General features: G+C 38.2%; 1 protein-coding gene across 3 annotated transcripts in view; it reads right to left on the bottom strand.

Annotated features, from left to right (window-relative positions):
- LOC136627183 (tumor protein 63) overlaps positions 1-10746 on the bottom strand; it is a 63443-nt gene extending 52697 nt beyond the window's left edge. For all 3 annotated transcript variants that reach the window (XM_066602124.1, XM_066602120.1, XM_066602129.1), the window contains exons 1-2: positions 10571-10746; positions 126-380 (exon numbers count right to left, since the gene is read on the bottom strand). In XM_066602124.1, coding sequence (XP_066458221.1) covers positions 126-380; positions 10571-10612 — 297 coding nt within the window. In that variant the 5' untranslated portion in view covers positions 10613-10746. The remainder of the gene's footprint in view (positions 1-125; positions 381-10570) is intronic.
- Between the last annotated feature and the right edge of the window lie 5193 nt (positions 10747-15939).

Raw genomic sequence — 15939 nt, forward strand, 5'->3', positions numbered from 1 at the left:
GGATCTGCGTCATTATTACCAATACATTGGAATTTCCTTGGATAAAATTTTGAGCTAGTGGGAATTCTGCATGATCACTGCATAACAGGTTGTCTAATTGTACAAGTCTACCATATTTTACTTACTGTCCATGTAGCAGATTTGGCTGTGCTAGACTGCTGAAATGAGACATCAAAGCTGTGAGGTCCTGGGTAATCAGTATTTGATGGAATGGCTGGAGAAGGAGACAAGGCATCGAAGGTTGAGCTTGGCTGAGCATATGGCGATGGTGTGGTCACACTGTTCTGTGCATGCTCATTGGCATAAGGACTGGTAGAAGAAGAACCATTCTGCATCTGCTGTTCCATACTGTTCAGCAGGCCCAAGTTTGTATACTGCGGCTAAAAGAAAACAGATGAGTTTCATGAACAACTTGAATATGAAATCCAGCGTTTAAAGTATACAATTTGCAAAAATAAAATGTTTAACACACAAAGTAATGTAGAGTAATTAACCAAAAAGAATAAAAACTGATGTATCGATCCAAAGGCCGAACAGGGATACAACCATTTTCCTATTGTTCATGTAGCTGTTATTATCACCTGAGCAAGATATATGGAAAATTTTATTATAGACTACTATATTATGATATTTCATTAATTGCTGTCTTCTTAAGTGGAAGGAGTCATTTTGTGGGTCAAATGACTTTATTTGTTAGGTTGTCAAATTTAATACTAGTAAATAGGCTGATTTTAGATATAGTTCATTGGTATTGTTGTCTGTAGACTTCAGAAATACAATTTTAGATAAAGTTATAACCAGAGGCGTAACTTGAAGCTTCTGGACCCCAATGCAAAACCTGGAATGGGGCCCCCAACTATAATGCTTTATTCATAGTACTGGGCTTCCTATATGGAGAAGAGAGGCCTTATGGGCCCCTCAAGGCTCCTGGGCCCGGGTGCAACCGCATCCCCTGCATCCTCTATAGTTACGCCCCTGGTTATAACCCTTTCACACCATGTTAATTAGCTATGTCAGAAGAATACATCTTTATAGCAAAAAGAGCTATACTGATACATTTTATGGGTCTAATGTATGTTAAAAGTGTGTTCTATCGGCCTCCAATAGATTTGACATCAGGAAGTCATTTTTACTGTACAGGATAATGTAACTTGCTCAAAAGGGAAGAAAAACATATGACTTGAATTGTATAGGGATAAATATGGTGCGGAAAGGCTTTACAAAACATACAACAGACACATCTAGGAACTAAGTGGAACTTTTGTATATACAGTAGCTGCATGGTCCAAGAGGTTTGACTAGTTCACATTGCATATACAGAAATCCAAGCAATGAAATTCAGATTTATACAACATGTATGTATTATATCAATAGAAATGTAAGCGTAGCTAAACACCAAAAGTACCAGTGGTTGGTAACTTGCCATTTGAGGATAATATGCTTTATAAGAACCTGTCTAACTGCTTAAATATTAAATACAAACAAGTAAGCCATAATTAATATAGGACTTTCAAAAGAAACAACTGAAAGGCAGATTTAAAGATCAGCTTTTCAAAAGTGCACATTGGGACACTCCCAAGTGTATGACTGATCTCAAAAAAGGAGATTAAATGGAAAACTGAAGCGTGTCCAAACTGATAAAACAACCTACACATTCAACCACTAACATATATACTGTATGTATATATGTTCATGTATGTGAGCCATGACCTTAAGCAGATATTGTAACTCAGGTTACAGTAAATCCCAATAGATGCAGGTAGAAGATAAGCTAACAAAACTTGATTCATTAAAATAGCATACTGAACATGATTAATTTGTCTTTTTCCTCCTATGTAAAGTTTGTAATCTCCTAATAATGTACATTAAGGTGACCTTCTGGGGACACAATTTGTCCAGGGACTGGAGAGGGCTGGTTATAGTAACTGCTGCAGTCATTTCTCCTAGTTCAGTCGCCAATCTGTTTCTACTTAGGGCCCCTCTATGGTGTTAAAAAAGTGACCACAGTGCCCCTGTCACCACTTGATGCTTATTGTACATCACTATTCAGACACTGCATGCTGCTTTTTGATTGCCCAGAGGAGCTCACATGAGCAGTGGTGGCCAATCAGAGCAGCAGGTAATTTCTTAGACTACTGATTTACCACCAGTACTCAGTGTGCCTCTGGTAGGTAGACTAAGAATCACCACGACCATCTTGGAAGAATGAAGAAGGAACAAGTAAATTGATGGCCAAAAAGAGGAGAACTAGAAAGCATCGATTTCGACTGTAGAGAGAAGTGGTTGCTTAGAAATTAGCATAATTATATAGAGTCTTCAGTAACAACCTCTCTATTGGTCTGTGTCTATTAAAGAGAGGGCCAAAGGTTCAAGACTTATTACAGCAAATGTGCCAAAAAGAATAACTCCACAGTGCTCAACAAGGGGCATGGCTTATTAGGAAAGGGTGTGGCTTATCTGCAATGGGCGATAGCTTAAATGTGAAAATGTGCACCAACATTTTTCCAGAATTTAGACATAAAATAAGCAATCCGATACATGGTATAAAGTTAGATCAAAGTGTCTAAAGATGCACAAAATTTATTATCTAGCATGGGTCGCTGTGATGAATTTGGTGCCTTTTTAGACTATATGGTCTAAGTATGCACTGTCTAAATATTAGACAGGATTAATAAATTTCTGCTATTGTGGTATGTTGGAAGAAAGGAAAGCTAGAAAACGTATGTTTTCACAATATATACAGATTATATTACACTATCTTCAAAGCAAGCAAAATAGACTGGAACCTCAGCTCTGAATCATATGTACTCCAGGGGGTACACAACATGTTTTTAGGGGATACTGACACTGTCCATGTGGTTTTAATGTACAGCCCAGTGTATGATCATAGCCATGGGGGAAATTTATGTGAGTAGGGGGTAATAATAATCTTTATTTGTATAGCGTCAACTTAGTCCGCAGATTGGGGTACTTGTCTTCAAACCATTCAATATTTAACAATCATATAAAATCATAAGGGGTGGTACAGAATGAAAAATACATGACAGATCTCTACTAAAAACAGTGCTAGACCTGTGCACAGGTTGTGTGTGGTATTGCTGCTCAGCCTGATTCCCTTCATTGGAGCTGAGCTGCAGTATTAGATACAAACTATGGACTGATATATTCCTATTTTCGGAAGAAAGCAGTTTTTATTTTAATAACGTTCCACTTCTTTGCACACAGGATCATCAGAAATGTACTTCATAACACTGTTTTGCTCTTGGCTAAGCAGTTTGCCTCTAAGAAGGTGACTAAGAGGAACATGTTGCTTAATGGAAAGTGTGAATAAGAACCTGAAAGAGATGAGTCAAACTTTATAAAATGTTGTGGTGCTAAACTCCAACTGCCTAACTAATCTTCAGTATGAAATACAAAGACTTTGTAGATCATAGAGTATAAGGCCAGTTTCAGACAAATGTATTAGGGGCACATTTATGCATCCTGAATACGGACAAGTGTCCTTGCCCGATTGTAGGTCTCCTGACCTGAACTCAGAGCTCATAGATTGTTATAATGGTCTGAGTTTGGCTCAGGATGGGACACTCATCCATATCATGAACATATAAATGTGCCATAATATGCTCATGTGAAATTGGCGTAAGACTGAAATGGCTAATTTGTCTATTCTTATAAGGAGTTTCTTTGTCTTTATTTTAAAGGGTTTTTCCTATATTATAAAATGATATCACTAGCAAATGCTAGCACTTTAAAAACCGTGGTGGTCTCACCATTGTCATCCTTATAAATCCTTAGAATGAAGGATACAGCGCCACTGTGGAAGGAAATTCAGATGGCGATACTGTGCTAAATCAGCATTGTATCTCCTTCATTCTCAAGATCGGTGATGGTCTCAGAGGTCATGTCCTCAAATCATAAAATGATGGCATATTTTTTTTATCCATTTTTATTGAGTTTTAGAATTTTTTTGACAAAAAGCATTGCTATGCTTACAAAAAACAATCTAACATTGTGTACAATTATGGCATATCTTAATGAGATGACATCACTTTATAAGATTTAGAAAAACCTTTAACTCCTTGACATTTATTGTACATATACGTCATAATATCGGTTGGGGCTGAGCCTGCTCTAAACGCTGCAGGCTCTGGTTGTACTATACCGCTGGCATCCGGCTGCAATGGCAGAGATCAGAAGTAACTCCAATCCTGGCTGTGTAACTAATCAGATACCGCAGTCCACAGTGACCATGACATTTGGATGGAACTCCCTCTTGTCACTCAATCGTCCTAAGTCTGCGATACATTGCAAGATGTCAAGTGGATGTCATGGCAGCCAGGAGCCTAGTGAAGGGCTTAACAGGATGATGGTATAGGCACAATACACTGCAATACAAAAGTATTCCAGTATATTAAACCAATGATCACATGTTAAAATTCTCTAGTGGGACTAAAATACCATGAAAAAAGTTTGAAAAAAATGTATAAAAATATTAAGAAAATAAAACAAATATTACCTAAAAAATTATTTTCCTATGTATTATATAATAAAACTTTTTTAATGTAGTAAAATACAGCAAAACTTTTATCAATTTGATGTTACTGCAGTTGTACTGACCCTGAGAATAAAGCTAACATGTCATTTGTACAGCCCAGGGAATGCCGTAAAAACAAAATCCAAAAAAAACAATAGTGGAATGGTTTATTTTTTTAATTCCACAGCACAAATAATTTTTTAGAAGTTTCTCAATATATTTATATGGTAAAGTAACTGGTGCCATTAAAAACAACAACTAAAAAGTTATGGCTCTTGGTAGCCAGAGAGGAAAAAGCAAAAAGACTGTGGCGGAACGAGGTTAAGGAAAACTAGAAATACAGACATTTGACAACAATTGATATCAGGGGTGAACACAAAGTGCAAAGGCCCTTTATGCAAAGAACCTGCCCACCCACCATTTGACTGTGATACCCAATACTAAGTGACACAGACTAGACTGGTAGGGAGCAAAACAGTTGAGTACAGGATGTTTTATTTTATTTGATACCATTTCTGCCTACTTAAAAAAAATGAGGGGGTCCGATCAGACTTAACAGCCTGGGCCCCCAAACCCCTTTGCCCCTGGATGATACATTCTCAGAGGCAGCTCCACTATATCAATGAGACAAGAATACAGTACTTTTCTAGACTTTCATCACTGCATCACAGCAAAAGGAAAACATGTGAAGAAATTCTCAGACATAAAAGCCAGCACTGCAAAGGAATTCTAGAGATTGAGTTTCAGAGAGTTTGTAGCCTGCTAGGTGAAATGCCTATATCCCAGACAAGTGTGATGCCCAGAGAGTGGAGGCCAGCATCAGATGCTCTCATATTGCTCACATAACAAAGGAAACGTCAACAAGACAGACAGAAGTATCGGGGGCAGGAAGTGTAAAACCCAAAGTCTAAACCAGGTGAAAACCTGAACAAATTCAAGAGCAAAGATCTCATGACAGAATAAACAAATGTCTGGGTCTCACTAGCCCTTAACCTGCTGGTGGGATGACCTTGTGGAGATCAGTTGTAATCATAAAAAATCTGCAAAGTATAACCCATACCAACGGAACAGACTACATGCTGTGATGCCTATCGATTTACCGTTGAGCTATTTTGTATAGATGATTTTTCACCGGTAGCACAAACACAGGATTGTAACTGGATATATGCTGACTAGTAAGAGCAGGTAAAAGGATATCGAGGAACCTTGTTTTTCAAGAATCAATGGAGACTGCAGCTAACTCAATATAAGGTGTTCAAATAGGGGACTCATGCACCAAGTGCATTAAACATAGTCCTCGGTGAACTGATGGTATGATTAATATGCATCAATTGGACAATACTGATCAGAGTACTGGAGATAGGTGTCCTGCATACTGGATTTAATATCATTTTTTTCCCATTCTAATCTAAAATAGACAAATTAGTGATTAGAATGTCTCCTATATAACTCTAGAAAAAACATTTGCAATGGTGTGCCTTATATTATGGATACATTACTGCCCCTTGGCTGCCCTGAGGGCAGGTATTTACAGGGCAAAGCCTAGATTGTCTCTTGTGCATTCCAAGTCAAATCAGTGTTCCTGCAGGGCACAAATGAAAGTTTCAGTTTCAAGAACCATGAAACAAGAATTCGTCTTTAAAGAAGGGTTAGGCATTGCTCCTTAAGTCCACAGAGCATATTACTGGTCACATCATTACTACTGATTGTCTTGCTAATCAATCTTGTACCTAAATGCATTGGTAAACAATCAGAATAAATGTAATGCGTAAATAGTTAATTTTTACTCATATCATTGTAATCTAGTAACATTTTTGAGACTGGATGCTCTCCCTTGTATTTTAATAAAAAGGACTTTGTACTTTAGAATGACCCTATCTATCTTTATCCATTTAGTTGGGGCTAACTCTTGGACACTTTATGGATCAGCCCTCTCCACATGGTTGTGTTTTATACTTCTTTCAGTTCAATTATCTGCATGCTGGTGTCGGGTTTGATAATATCAAGCCAGCATGTTCTTTGGCACCAGGTCTTCTTTTGCCACTAACCACTCCAAGCATTATTGATGTCTCTAATGAATTAGCTTGTATTATGTGGCCCTATATGGAGTATAAATAATAAAATCACACGTTGATTAAGACTACAAATGTGCTAACATCTGGGATGATTATTATATTGCAGTGAGACATCATGAGCAAATAGACTGCATGAGAAAGAAGGCAATGGAGATAAAAGGTTTCTAGGTGTCCTCCCACCTGCATCCACGTTTCACAAGAGTTTCCCGTAACTATCCAGATAATTACAAGGAAGTAGCTCAATTCAGCCAAGGACACCCACCCACAGGCGGAAGCCCCACCATAATCTGCTCTAACAGACATTAAAGCCAGCTTGGCCAGATGATCAATACCATCATGAAGCAGCAGTACTTGAACAATTGACAGGATGAGATGGTAATAGAGTGATCAGGAATGGTCCTAACATCAATAAAGGCTGAAAGTGAGGCAATGTGAATTACATTAGTAAACCAACTTTTTGAGCGTTTTACAACCTCAATTTTAAATGTGCGCTGCCACTTTATTAGGAAGTAAAGATAACTAGCAATAACTTTAGCTCCTTATGATCAGCAAGAAAATTTTGACACATGGGCTATAGTTGTTCAGTCAATTGAGGCGGAGCATGACAGACATTTTTCCAAAGCGGCTGCCTCTATTCATAGTGAACAGGCAGTTGTTCATAGATGAATGAATGACTGCCTGTCTACACTGAGTGAGAAGTCGCTCATTAGTCACTTTGTTTCAGTGAGCTGAAACAAAGTGACTAGCGAATAATGAGAAATTTTCGCCCAGTGCCTTTTAGGTCCCACTTTTACTTGGGACGACTATTGCTGAAAATTGCTCGGTTGAGTGATTTATTGGCTGATAATTGGCCCATGTAAAAGTACCCTAAGAATTTAGATCATTCTATAGTTGATATCTAGAGCTTTTTTTAATTTTGTACTGATTTTGTATCACATTATTTTTTCTTCTTTGCTTATATCTAAAGCTCAGATTGTTGTGCACTGCATTGTGGGATCCCACATGACCATTAAAGGGATTGTCCAAGGAAAATTATTTATCCCCTATCCACGGGATAGATGATACATGATTGATTGTTGGAGGTCTGACTGCTGGGATCCCCATGGAACAGGAGAATGGTGCACTTCAAGTGCACCAGGTGAAAGGACCACAGTGTGACAATTGCTTCATTTATGGTCTATAGAGACAGCTGAGCCCAACGTCCAGCTATGTCTATCGGAGACATAGATGTCAATGCAGGTGTTATCGTAATTAATCCATTCACCCAAGGAATTTAGGGTCACTATTCTCATGATCTCTGTGGTCCCACTAGTGGGACACCAGTGATCAATCATTTATCAACCATCCTGTAGATAGGTAATAAATATGTTTTGTGGGATAACCCGTTTTTGCTGTTCTGGATTCCCATACTCTGTTTTGACTCTTAGTAAATGCCAAATATTTAGCATCATCATCTTATCATGGGAATGCACAAAAACGTCTCTAAATCCTTTGTTCTCATAAGATCACATCCAGTCATTATGACAGTCTGTGGAGTAGAGCTAAACCACTGTTTCCGAGGGCAACCAGGAGAATTTTGAAAACAGATGTATACAGGAATATGTGAATTAATTCAGAATTGGCCAAAAATTGGACAGCAAAGTATTTGTAAAGTCATTTAAATGTATATAGATCTGCACAGTGAAATATTGTTAAAAGTTGTTGTGCTTTAAATGGTATTAGTTTTCAAGAAATTGCAATAAGTTCATCTATATGATGCTGGTATTTCAAAGTCATTTCATTATAGAAGCATGCACAAAAGTTTTGTTTGTGGCTTTTATTTTAGATGGCTATTTTGAATAATGACATACTGGTAACATAAGTACCCATATGGTGTCGCCTCAAAGTGTATAAGGGTATGTTTGAATTCTGATATCTGAATTCCTTATGTCTAGTGGGATGAGACTGAAACAAGATGGGATGGAGGAAATCTTGACAAGCTGAAATTCCTATCCTCCCAGCCCCTCTGCACTGTATTACTACCTTAATCCCCAAGTCTTAACCCAGGTTTCCTCTCATCCTTTAAAACGGATCCATTATCACTTAGAGTGCTGCAATAGTGTGTTTAATCTCAGCAGTTCATAAATACGTTAAGTTAGACTATAATACCTGTCCTTCCTATATTCAAAAACTGAATTGCTCTGAACTAGTGAAATCTTAAGAGACGGAATTAATACTAGCAGTTTTTACAATGTCGAATACTAAACTGATGTTGTAGATAGGAAAGTAGGGTTATGTATATATTGTAAAAAAAATAACTTTGATTACTTTCATAAGATTTTTTTCATTAAATGTGTAGCAAAACCAGCTCCCTTCAAACAATGTATGTTTACGTATATTGTGGAATGACATTGAAAACTCAGGATAAAGATTCTCTTTTATCTTTCTTCCATTTACTTTAAAGTAGCAACAAAAAGTAATGAAAAGTGCTGCAGATAAAGTTGGCTCTGTATAAATAAGGAATATTATTAAAATGTACCTCTTTACTGGATAGGGCAGCACGGTATGCTCTCATTTAGGACATTATGACAACACTAATCTGAAGGAGACCTTTAGTCAATATCAGAATACAATATACTTATCTTACTTCTAGAGCAAGAAAGAAAAAGGCATGACTTCTAAAACTCAAGCTGGTGCATTACTGTTATTTTGGGTAGCTAAGCAGTAATAATAATGATTACCATAGTTAGGTCAAGGTTCTTCAAAAATGCCGCATATTTGCTTTAGCTCTTGCTCTCCTGACAACTTCTGACCTGAACAGATTGTCTTACCCTAAATGGAGATTGTCTGTACACCATAAACACATTCCCACACTGCAAATGTACCAGACATTAAAGACGTCTGTCATAAACGGTTGACCAATCTTCCAAAATTTCAAAAAGGAGAGTTCTTGATTGTTGTTTTTTTTAACCTTTCAATTAAACCTTAGGTAAGTAATCTTACTACATGCAACACCTCATTAGACACTAATGCAATCCTTCATAGAGCAGCCTGAGCCCTTGGATCACCATGAACAACAACTTCTCTCTTTCCACCTGCTTTACAGAACAAACACTATCAACGCTCACAATTCACATAGAAATTTTTGGAAAATGTCCAAAAGCCATAAAATACTACTCAAAAAAGCCTTTAGAAAACTTGTAATCAAACCATATGTACTTAAACCGTAGAAAGGGTCACTTTTTATCCTCTAACAATAACTAGCTAATCATTCCAAGTGTACTGCCTAGTCCTCCGCCTCAACAATTGACATTTTTTCTTGTTGCACAATATCATGTAATTCTGGCCATTCAAATAAGTAGCAGCAGCTGCAATTTAACTGTTATAGTCTGGAATGTCATATCAGGCTTCTAAGATGTTCCTGGATAAAGCTAAGCATGGAATATTCATATTGTATGCGGAATACAAATGTATAAATGGCTGTATATTCTCATTAACAATGGCCAAAACATGCAATTTGCTTAGCAGCGCAATTTAAAAATTAGAATGAAATGCATGTGCAAAATGTAGCATAGCACTTCATTCCAAATTTTCCAAATTATATACCCACATACACCCAGATCACAGAGCCTGTATGTGTAAATATACATTGTATGTATGTATGTATATATATATATATATATATATATATATATATATATATGTGTGTGTGTATATATATATATATATATATATATATATATATATATGCAGTATATATGTATGCATACAATGTGTGAGTGTACATATGCATGATGAAATCTTATTATCCATCAAGTGTACAAACTCCAGCTACCGGTAACTCCAAAGTTTTTCCAAGCTGTATATATATATATATATATATATATATATATATATATATATATATATATATATGCAAATATTATTTATAGTTTGGAATATTTCCATGAATTCTATAAATCTTGCAGTTATGATACCTTACCTCGCTATACTGAGCCTGGGCATTATTTTCCAGGTACAACATCTTTGCTGTAAGGTTAATCAGAGATGCTGTCCTTTCTTCAGGCTCCAGGATCTTTTGTACACCCCCCGAATGGCCCAAAGCAGGTATAGTTCTTGCAAGAAGACACCAAGAATAATGAAGTTTCTCTCCCACTGTCTGTCACATCATTTATTTACAAGTCTGTTTATATATATACACCTGGATTCTGGAGCAGAGGGGCGGAGCCTTTTCCTTATACCTGTCCAATCTGTCAAAAGTTCCACCTTGGTCCTAGATCAGCCTCCCCCACCTTACCAGGTAGTTAAAATTCCTTCAAATCTCTTTTACAAAAGAGACAGACAAAAGGGACGTGGAGGCTAACTACACACACAACTGGTGGCAATTTAGTACAAAATAAACAGTGTCACTATGAAAGCTCTATGATAGAGAGTTAGGAAACCACTGCAGCCTATTAGATACACATATACACCGTCCCATGCACAAGAAGCAGGATGCAATAGTTTTAGCTTTTCAACTATATAATAAACTGAACTGAGAACTAATAGTTTCTCAAGTGTATTGATCAATGTAATGCCTCACTTAAACAAAAGAACTAACCCATGACTATTACACTATACCTATATATTGTCATGTTAAAAGATCCGACCAGGATGGATCATTTCAGATTTATTTCCACCTTTCAATGTGATCTGTACAATTCCATTAAAAGCAAACTGAAATCCTTTAGGGTGAAAAAAGAACACTAAAATAATGTGGTTGCATAAATGTGCACAACCCCTTATATTGGGGATGTGGTTGTGTGTGATTAGCCAATCACATTCAAGCTCATGATAAATAGTAGTCAGTACTCCACTGCCATTAGTTACAGGGATTATGATTTACTCCATTTAAGGTTCGGCTCTTCTAGGAGGATTTTCCTGACATTTTCTTAGTTGCATTTTTCAGCAAAAGCCATAAAGCGCTTACAGCGCATCAAAGGGATCTGATTGTTGGAAGGTATCAGTCAAGAGAAGGGACAAAAAAATTTCCAAGACATTATACCATTGAACACAGTGAAGACGGTCATCAAGAAGTAGATTAAATTTGGCACAACAGTGACATTACCAAAAGTGGATATCCCCTAAAAATTAATGAAACTACCAGAGGAAAATTTGTCCAGGAGGCTGTCAATAGGCCTAAAGCAACATTACAGGAACTGCAGGAGTTTCTGGCAAGTGCTGGTTGTGTAGTGCATGTGATAACCAGCTTCTGTATTCTTCATATGTCTGGGCTGTGGGGTAGGGGGGAAGATGGGAGCCTTTTCGAACAAACACATCCACGCCCGGCTATGTTTTGCCAAAACCTACATCAAGTCTTCCAAAAGTACATGTGAGAACATGTTATGGTCTGATGAGACCGAGGGGGAACTTTCTGACCATAATTCCAAAAGTTGTGTTTGGAGCAAAACCAACATGGCTTATCACCAAAAGAACACCATACCCACAGTGAGGATGGTGGAGGCAGCATTATGCTTTGGGGCTGATTTTCTGCTGCTGGAACTGGGGCTTTAGTCAAGGTGGAGGGAATGATGAACAGTTCCAAATATCAGTCCATTTTGGCTTAAAACCTTCAGGCCTCTGCTAAAAAGTTGAAGATGAAGAGAAATTTCACCTTTAAGTACAGTAACAACCAAAAGCATACCTCCAAATCAACAAAAGAATGGCTTTGCCAGAAGAAGATAAAAGTTTTGGAATGACCCAGCCAGAGCCACATTGAAAATCTGTGGGTTGACCTTAAGAAGGCGGAACAGACCAAATGCCCTCATAACCTGACAGCTTTGGAGCGCTTTTGCAAGAAGAGTGGGCAGAGATTGCGAAGTCAAGATGTGCCATGCTGATAGACAGACACTTATCCAAAAAGACTGAATACTGTCATAAAGTCAAAGGTAACATCAACAAAGTATTAGTTCATATTTATGCAACCACATTTTTTTCCACCCTAAATTATTTCAGTTTGTTTTTCAATGGAATTGTACAAATAATGGATTGGATTGATTCATCATTGTCGAATTCTGTACACTATGATATGTATGATATGTATGTATCTGCATAACAGCTTTAATACTACATTTCTATAGACATTACAGGATAGCTTTAAGTCATGTTTGACTTCTGTCATCACATAAGATGCTCAAAGTGGTTACCATTAACAGTCAGACACTTTTGATTTCTGCAAACTACTGCACAAATAATATTGGCTACAGTGTCCACAGGGATTGTTCTGCATGACATTTCAATTTATTCCCATAGTGCAGCCAGTGTAGCTGATTTTCTACAGCAGGAGTCCCCAACTCCAGTTCTCAGGGACCTCCAACAGGTCATGTTTTCAGGATATCCTATAAGTAAGAACACCTGTATCAATGTCTGAGGCACTGATGAGAATTACATCACCTGTGCAACACTGAGGAAATCCTGAAAACATGACCTGTTGGCGGTCCCTGAGGACTGGAGTTGGGGAACACTGTTCTACAGTATACCACAGCCTTTAGGATTCCCTACAGGTAGAAACAAAAGACATTCAGCATAGATATACTTTCTATTACAATTCAAATATTGTATGCCATTAAACAGAATTGTCCACTTTTAATTTGTTATTCTAGTAATGCTCTGCATGCTCGCAGAGAAACTGTTTCTTGTTTTCTTTCTTTCCCACATGCTTCCCGGGTGTTGATCCGGATAAGCAAATTTGCCTTTTTTCTTTCTGTATCCACCCCAAAATTTATAAATAAAGAATTTATATTAAAAAAGAGTGTTAAGTCAGGGGAACAAGGAGAGAATTCGACAGCGCCTCTTCCTCAGTCCTGGCAGAATGTCACTGAGATAAGCTCTCATGGCTCACTGGTAGTGTGCTGGTGCCCCTTGATATGCTTTCTTAAGAATGTGTTCTATGCTTGATCTGCTAACTTTTGTCTCACATGCACATTGTTTGATGGACTTTTGTGGTAAGCATGTAAACTATTCCAACACCATATCCGAGGAAGCAGGACCTGTTGTAGTGCGACGCCTCCCAGATCTTTGCTTGTGTACATCATACACAGAGACATAGGTTTCCAATTTATCACAAATGCATGTGATTGTCGGCTGTGTTAGTGGTCCTGTTGTAAACTCACATCACCATTGTCATTATATTTCACAACAGGGGCATAATTATAGGGGATGCAGAGGATGTGGCTGCACCCGGGCCCAGGAGACTTAGTGGGCCCATATAGGGAGTCCAGTACTATAACTAAAACAATATAGTTGGGGGCCCTGTTATAGGTTTTTCATTGGGGTCCAGAAGCTTCAAGTTATGCCTCTTCTTCACGATATCACTTCTAATACCACTCCAAAAAGGTCTTCTTGTACTGCTCGAAAGTCAAGCATGCCTTCGGCATTGTATTTGACTCTCTTGATATTCACATGGTGGCTTTGGTAATTGTATGACTACTGATATCTTTAAAGACAACATAATACTACATATTGACACCACAATTCAAGTTGGACTTTAAAAAAGGACATGGCTAAGCGTTATTGAAGTATGTACACAGTTCTTTGGCCAATATATATAGGATGCAGAATGATTTTTCAAGATTTTTGAGGATGCTTGAACCTTAAGCCCTACTCCAAAATTAAGCCCTAGTTACAGTCACTAAAAAAGTCAATTTAAATATTGTCCAGGCAGCTATTCATGTAAAAGAGTAAAATCTTTTGGAGCAAAAATTAATATAAGATTCGGTCTTATTTTAGGGGAAACAGGGCATATATATATGAAACGAACACAGAGGAGAGTCAGACGGTCCAAGTCGGCAATGAGAGGGGACGAGGTACAAAAGAGTCAGGCAAGCGAAGTCCGGTTCAAGCAAAAGTCGATCCTGGTAGACAGGCAAATTCCAAAAGAAGCAAGTGAAGCTGAAACAACCTAACACTGGCAAGGACAGGAACATACAGAGAAGTTTAAATGCTGACAGAGCTCCCGCCCCAGCAGCTGATTGGGGCAGAGAGTCTGACAGCAGCAGAGTACTCAAAATGGGCCTGGGGAGCCAGCCCCCAGCTCTGCAGGACAGACAGAGACCAAGACGCATGCCTGGTCACCATGGCGCCGAGGACGCAGCGCAGGGCGGCACCCGCCGCGTACCTAGCAACCCAGTGGTGAGGAGGAACGCTGCGGGCGGGGAAGGTAACCAGAACCGGGGCTCCCCTGCGCAGCACAGCAGCAGCTGTGACAGGACCGCCGGTGTGGGCACGGAGGCCCCGCGAGCCGCCGGTCCTGACATTACCGCTACTATCAATCCACCAATAGTAGTTACAACAGCAGTTCTTACTAGCGCTTTCTTAGCTTACAACAGTTATTTATTTACAGGAAAGGTTTCTGCTGTTAGACTCTGCACACGCTGACATTAGAGACCATCTGATTTGGTGACAAAACAGCCGTGCATACAATATGATTTTTCCATCAAAACAACAGACACTGTGACATAACTAGTTGGACCCCATTAGAAATCATTGAGTTTGGACACCTGCGGGGTTGTCGAATTCCGAATCTGGCACTGCGTTGTGGTTTTTTCATAAACAGAATCTACAATGCAAGTGTGAACAAAGCCAAATGATCTTCATCATTATAATTAGTAAAATATTAGTCTATATCATATAAAAACAGGAAATAATTGTTATTAAAACAAGACAAAGATGGAGACAGCATCGGCGTCTACCTAATGAGTTACGGCCAACTATAGCAGGGCTGCCTTTCTTAGAGAATAAGAATTTGTGGCAATTAAAACAAACAAAATACTACTGTTAATAATTTTTTACAGTTTTTCCACATCATAGAACTTCAGACTCCTACAATAACCGCACATTGCCCAAAGCAAGTTCAGAAAACAAAATATATGACAACATCTTTTGATAAAACACAATTGATTTATGACAACAGGCAGAGGGTTTATATTTGTGCATATTGAGGCTGCAGATTCTAGTAGGCAGATTCTAGTAAGAAAACTTTGAATTGTCCTTCTGTCACGTTTATAACACTACTCAGTCATTGAATAGTTATACTATGTTCTAAGTAAGTTGGATGATCTCAATTATGGTCAACATTACAGCTCCCAAAGTAGTGTTTACCCAGATTTCGCATTTTCTAAAATAGTAAATTGGCCTAGCTGTGCAGTAATACACAGTGTGATTTGTATCACTCCATAAATATATAGAATTAGCAGTGAAGGCTTAGTGCCGACCCCTGGTTAACCTGAAATGAATGACATGTTTTTCTACAGTTAGAAATAGATGAAAAAGTAAAGGACTACACAAAGGGGGGCAACTCAATGAGCTATATTT

The sequence above is a fragment of the Eleutherodactylus coqui genome, chromosome 1, assembly GCF_035609145.1.
Source record: "Eleutherodactylus coqui strain aEleCoq1 chromosome 1, aEleCoq1.hap1, whole genome shotgun sequence".
NCBI lineage: Eukaryota > Metazoa > Chordata > Amphibia > Anura > Eleutherodactylidae > Eleutherodactylus > Eleutherodactylus coqui.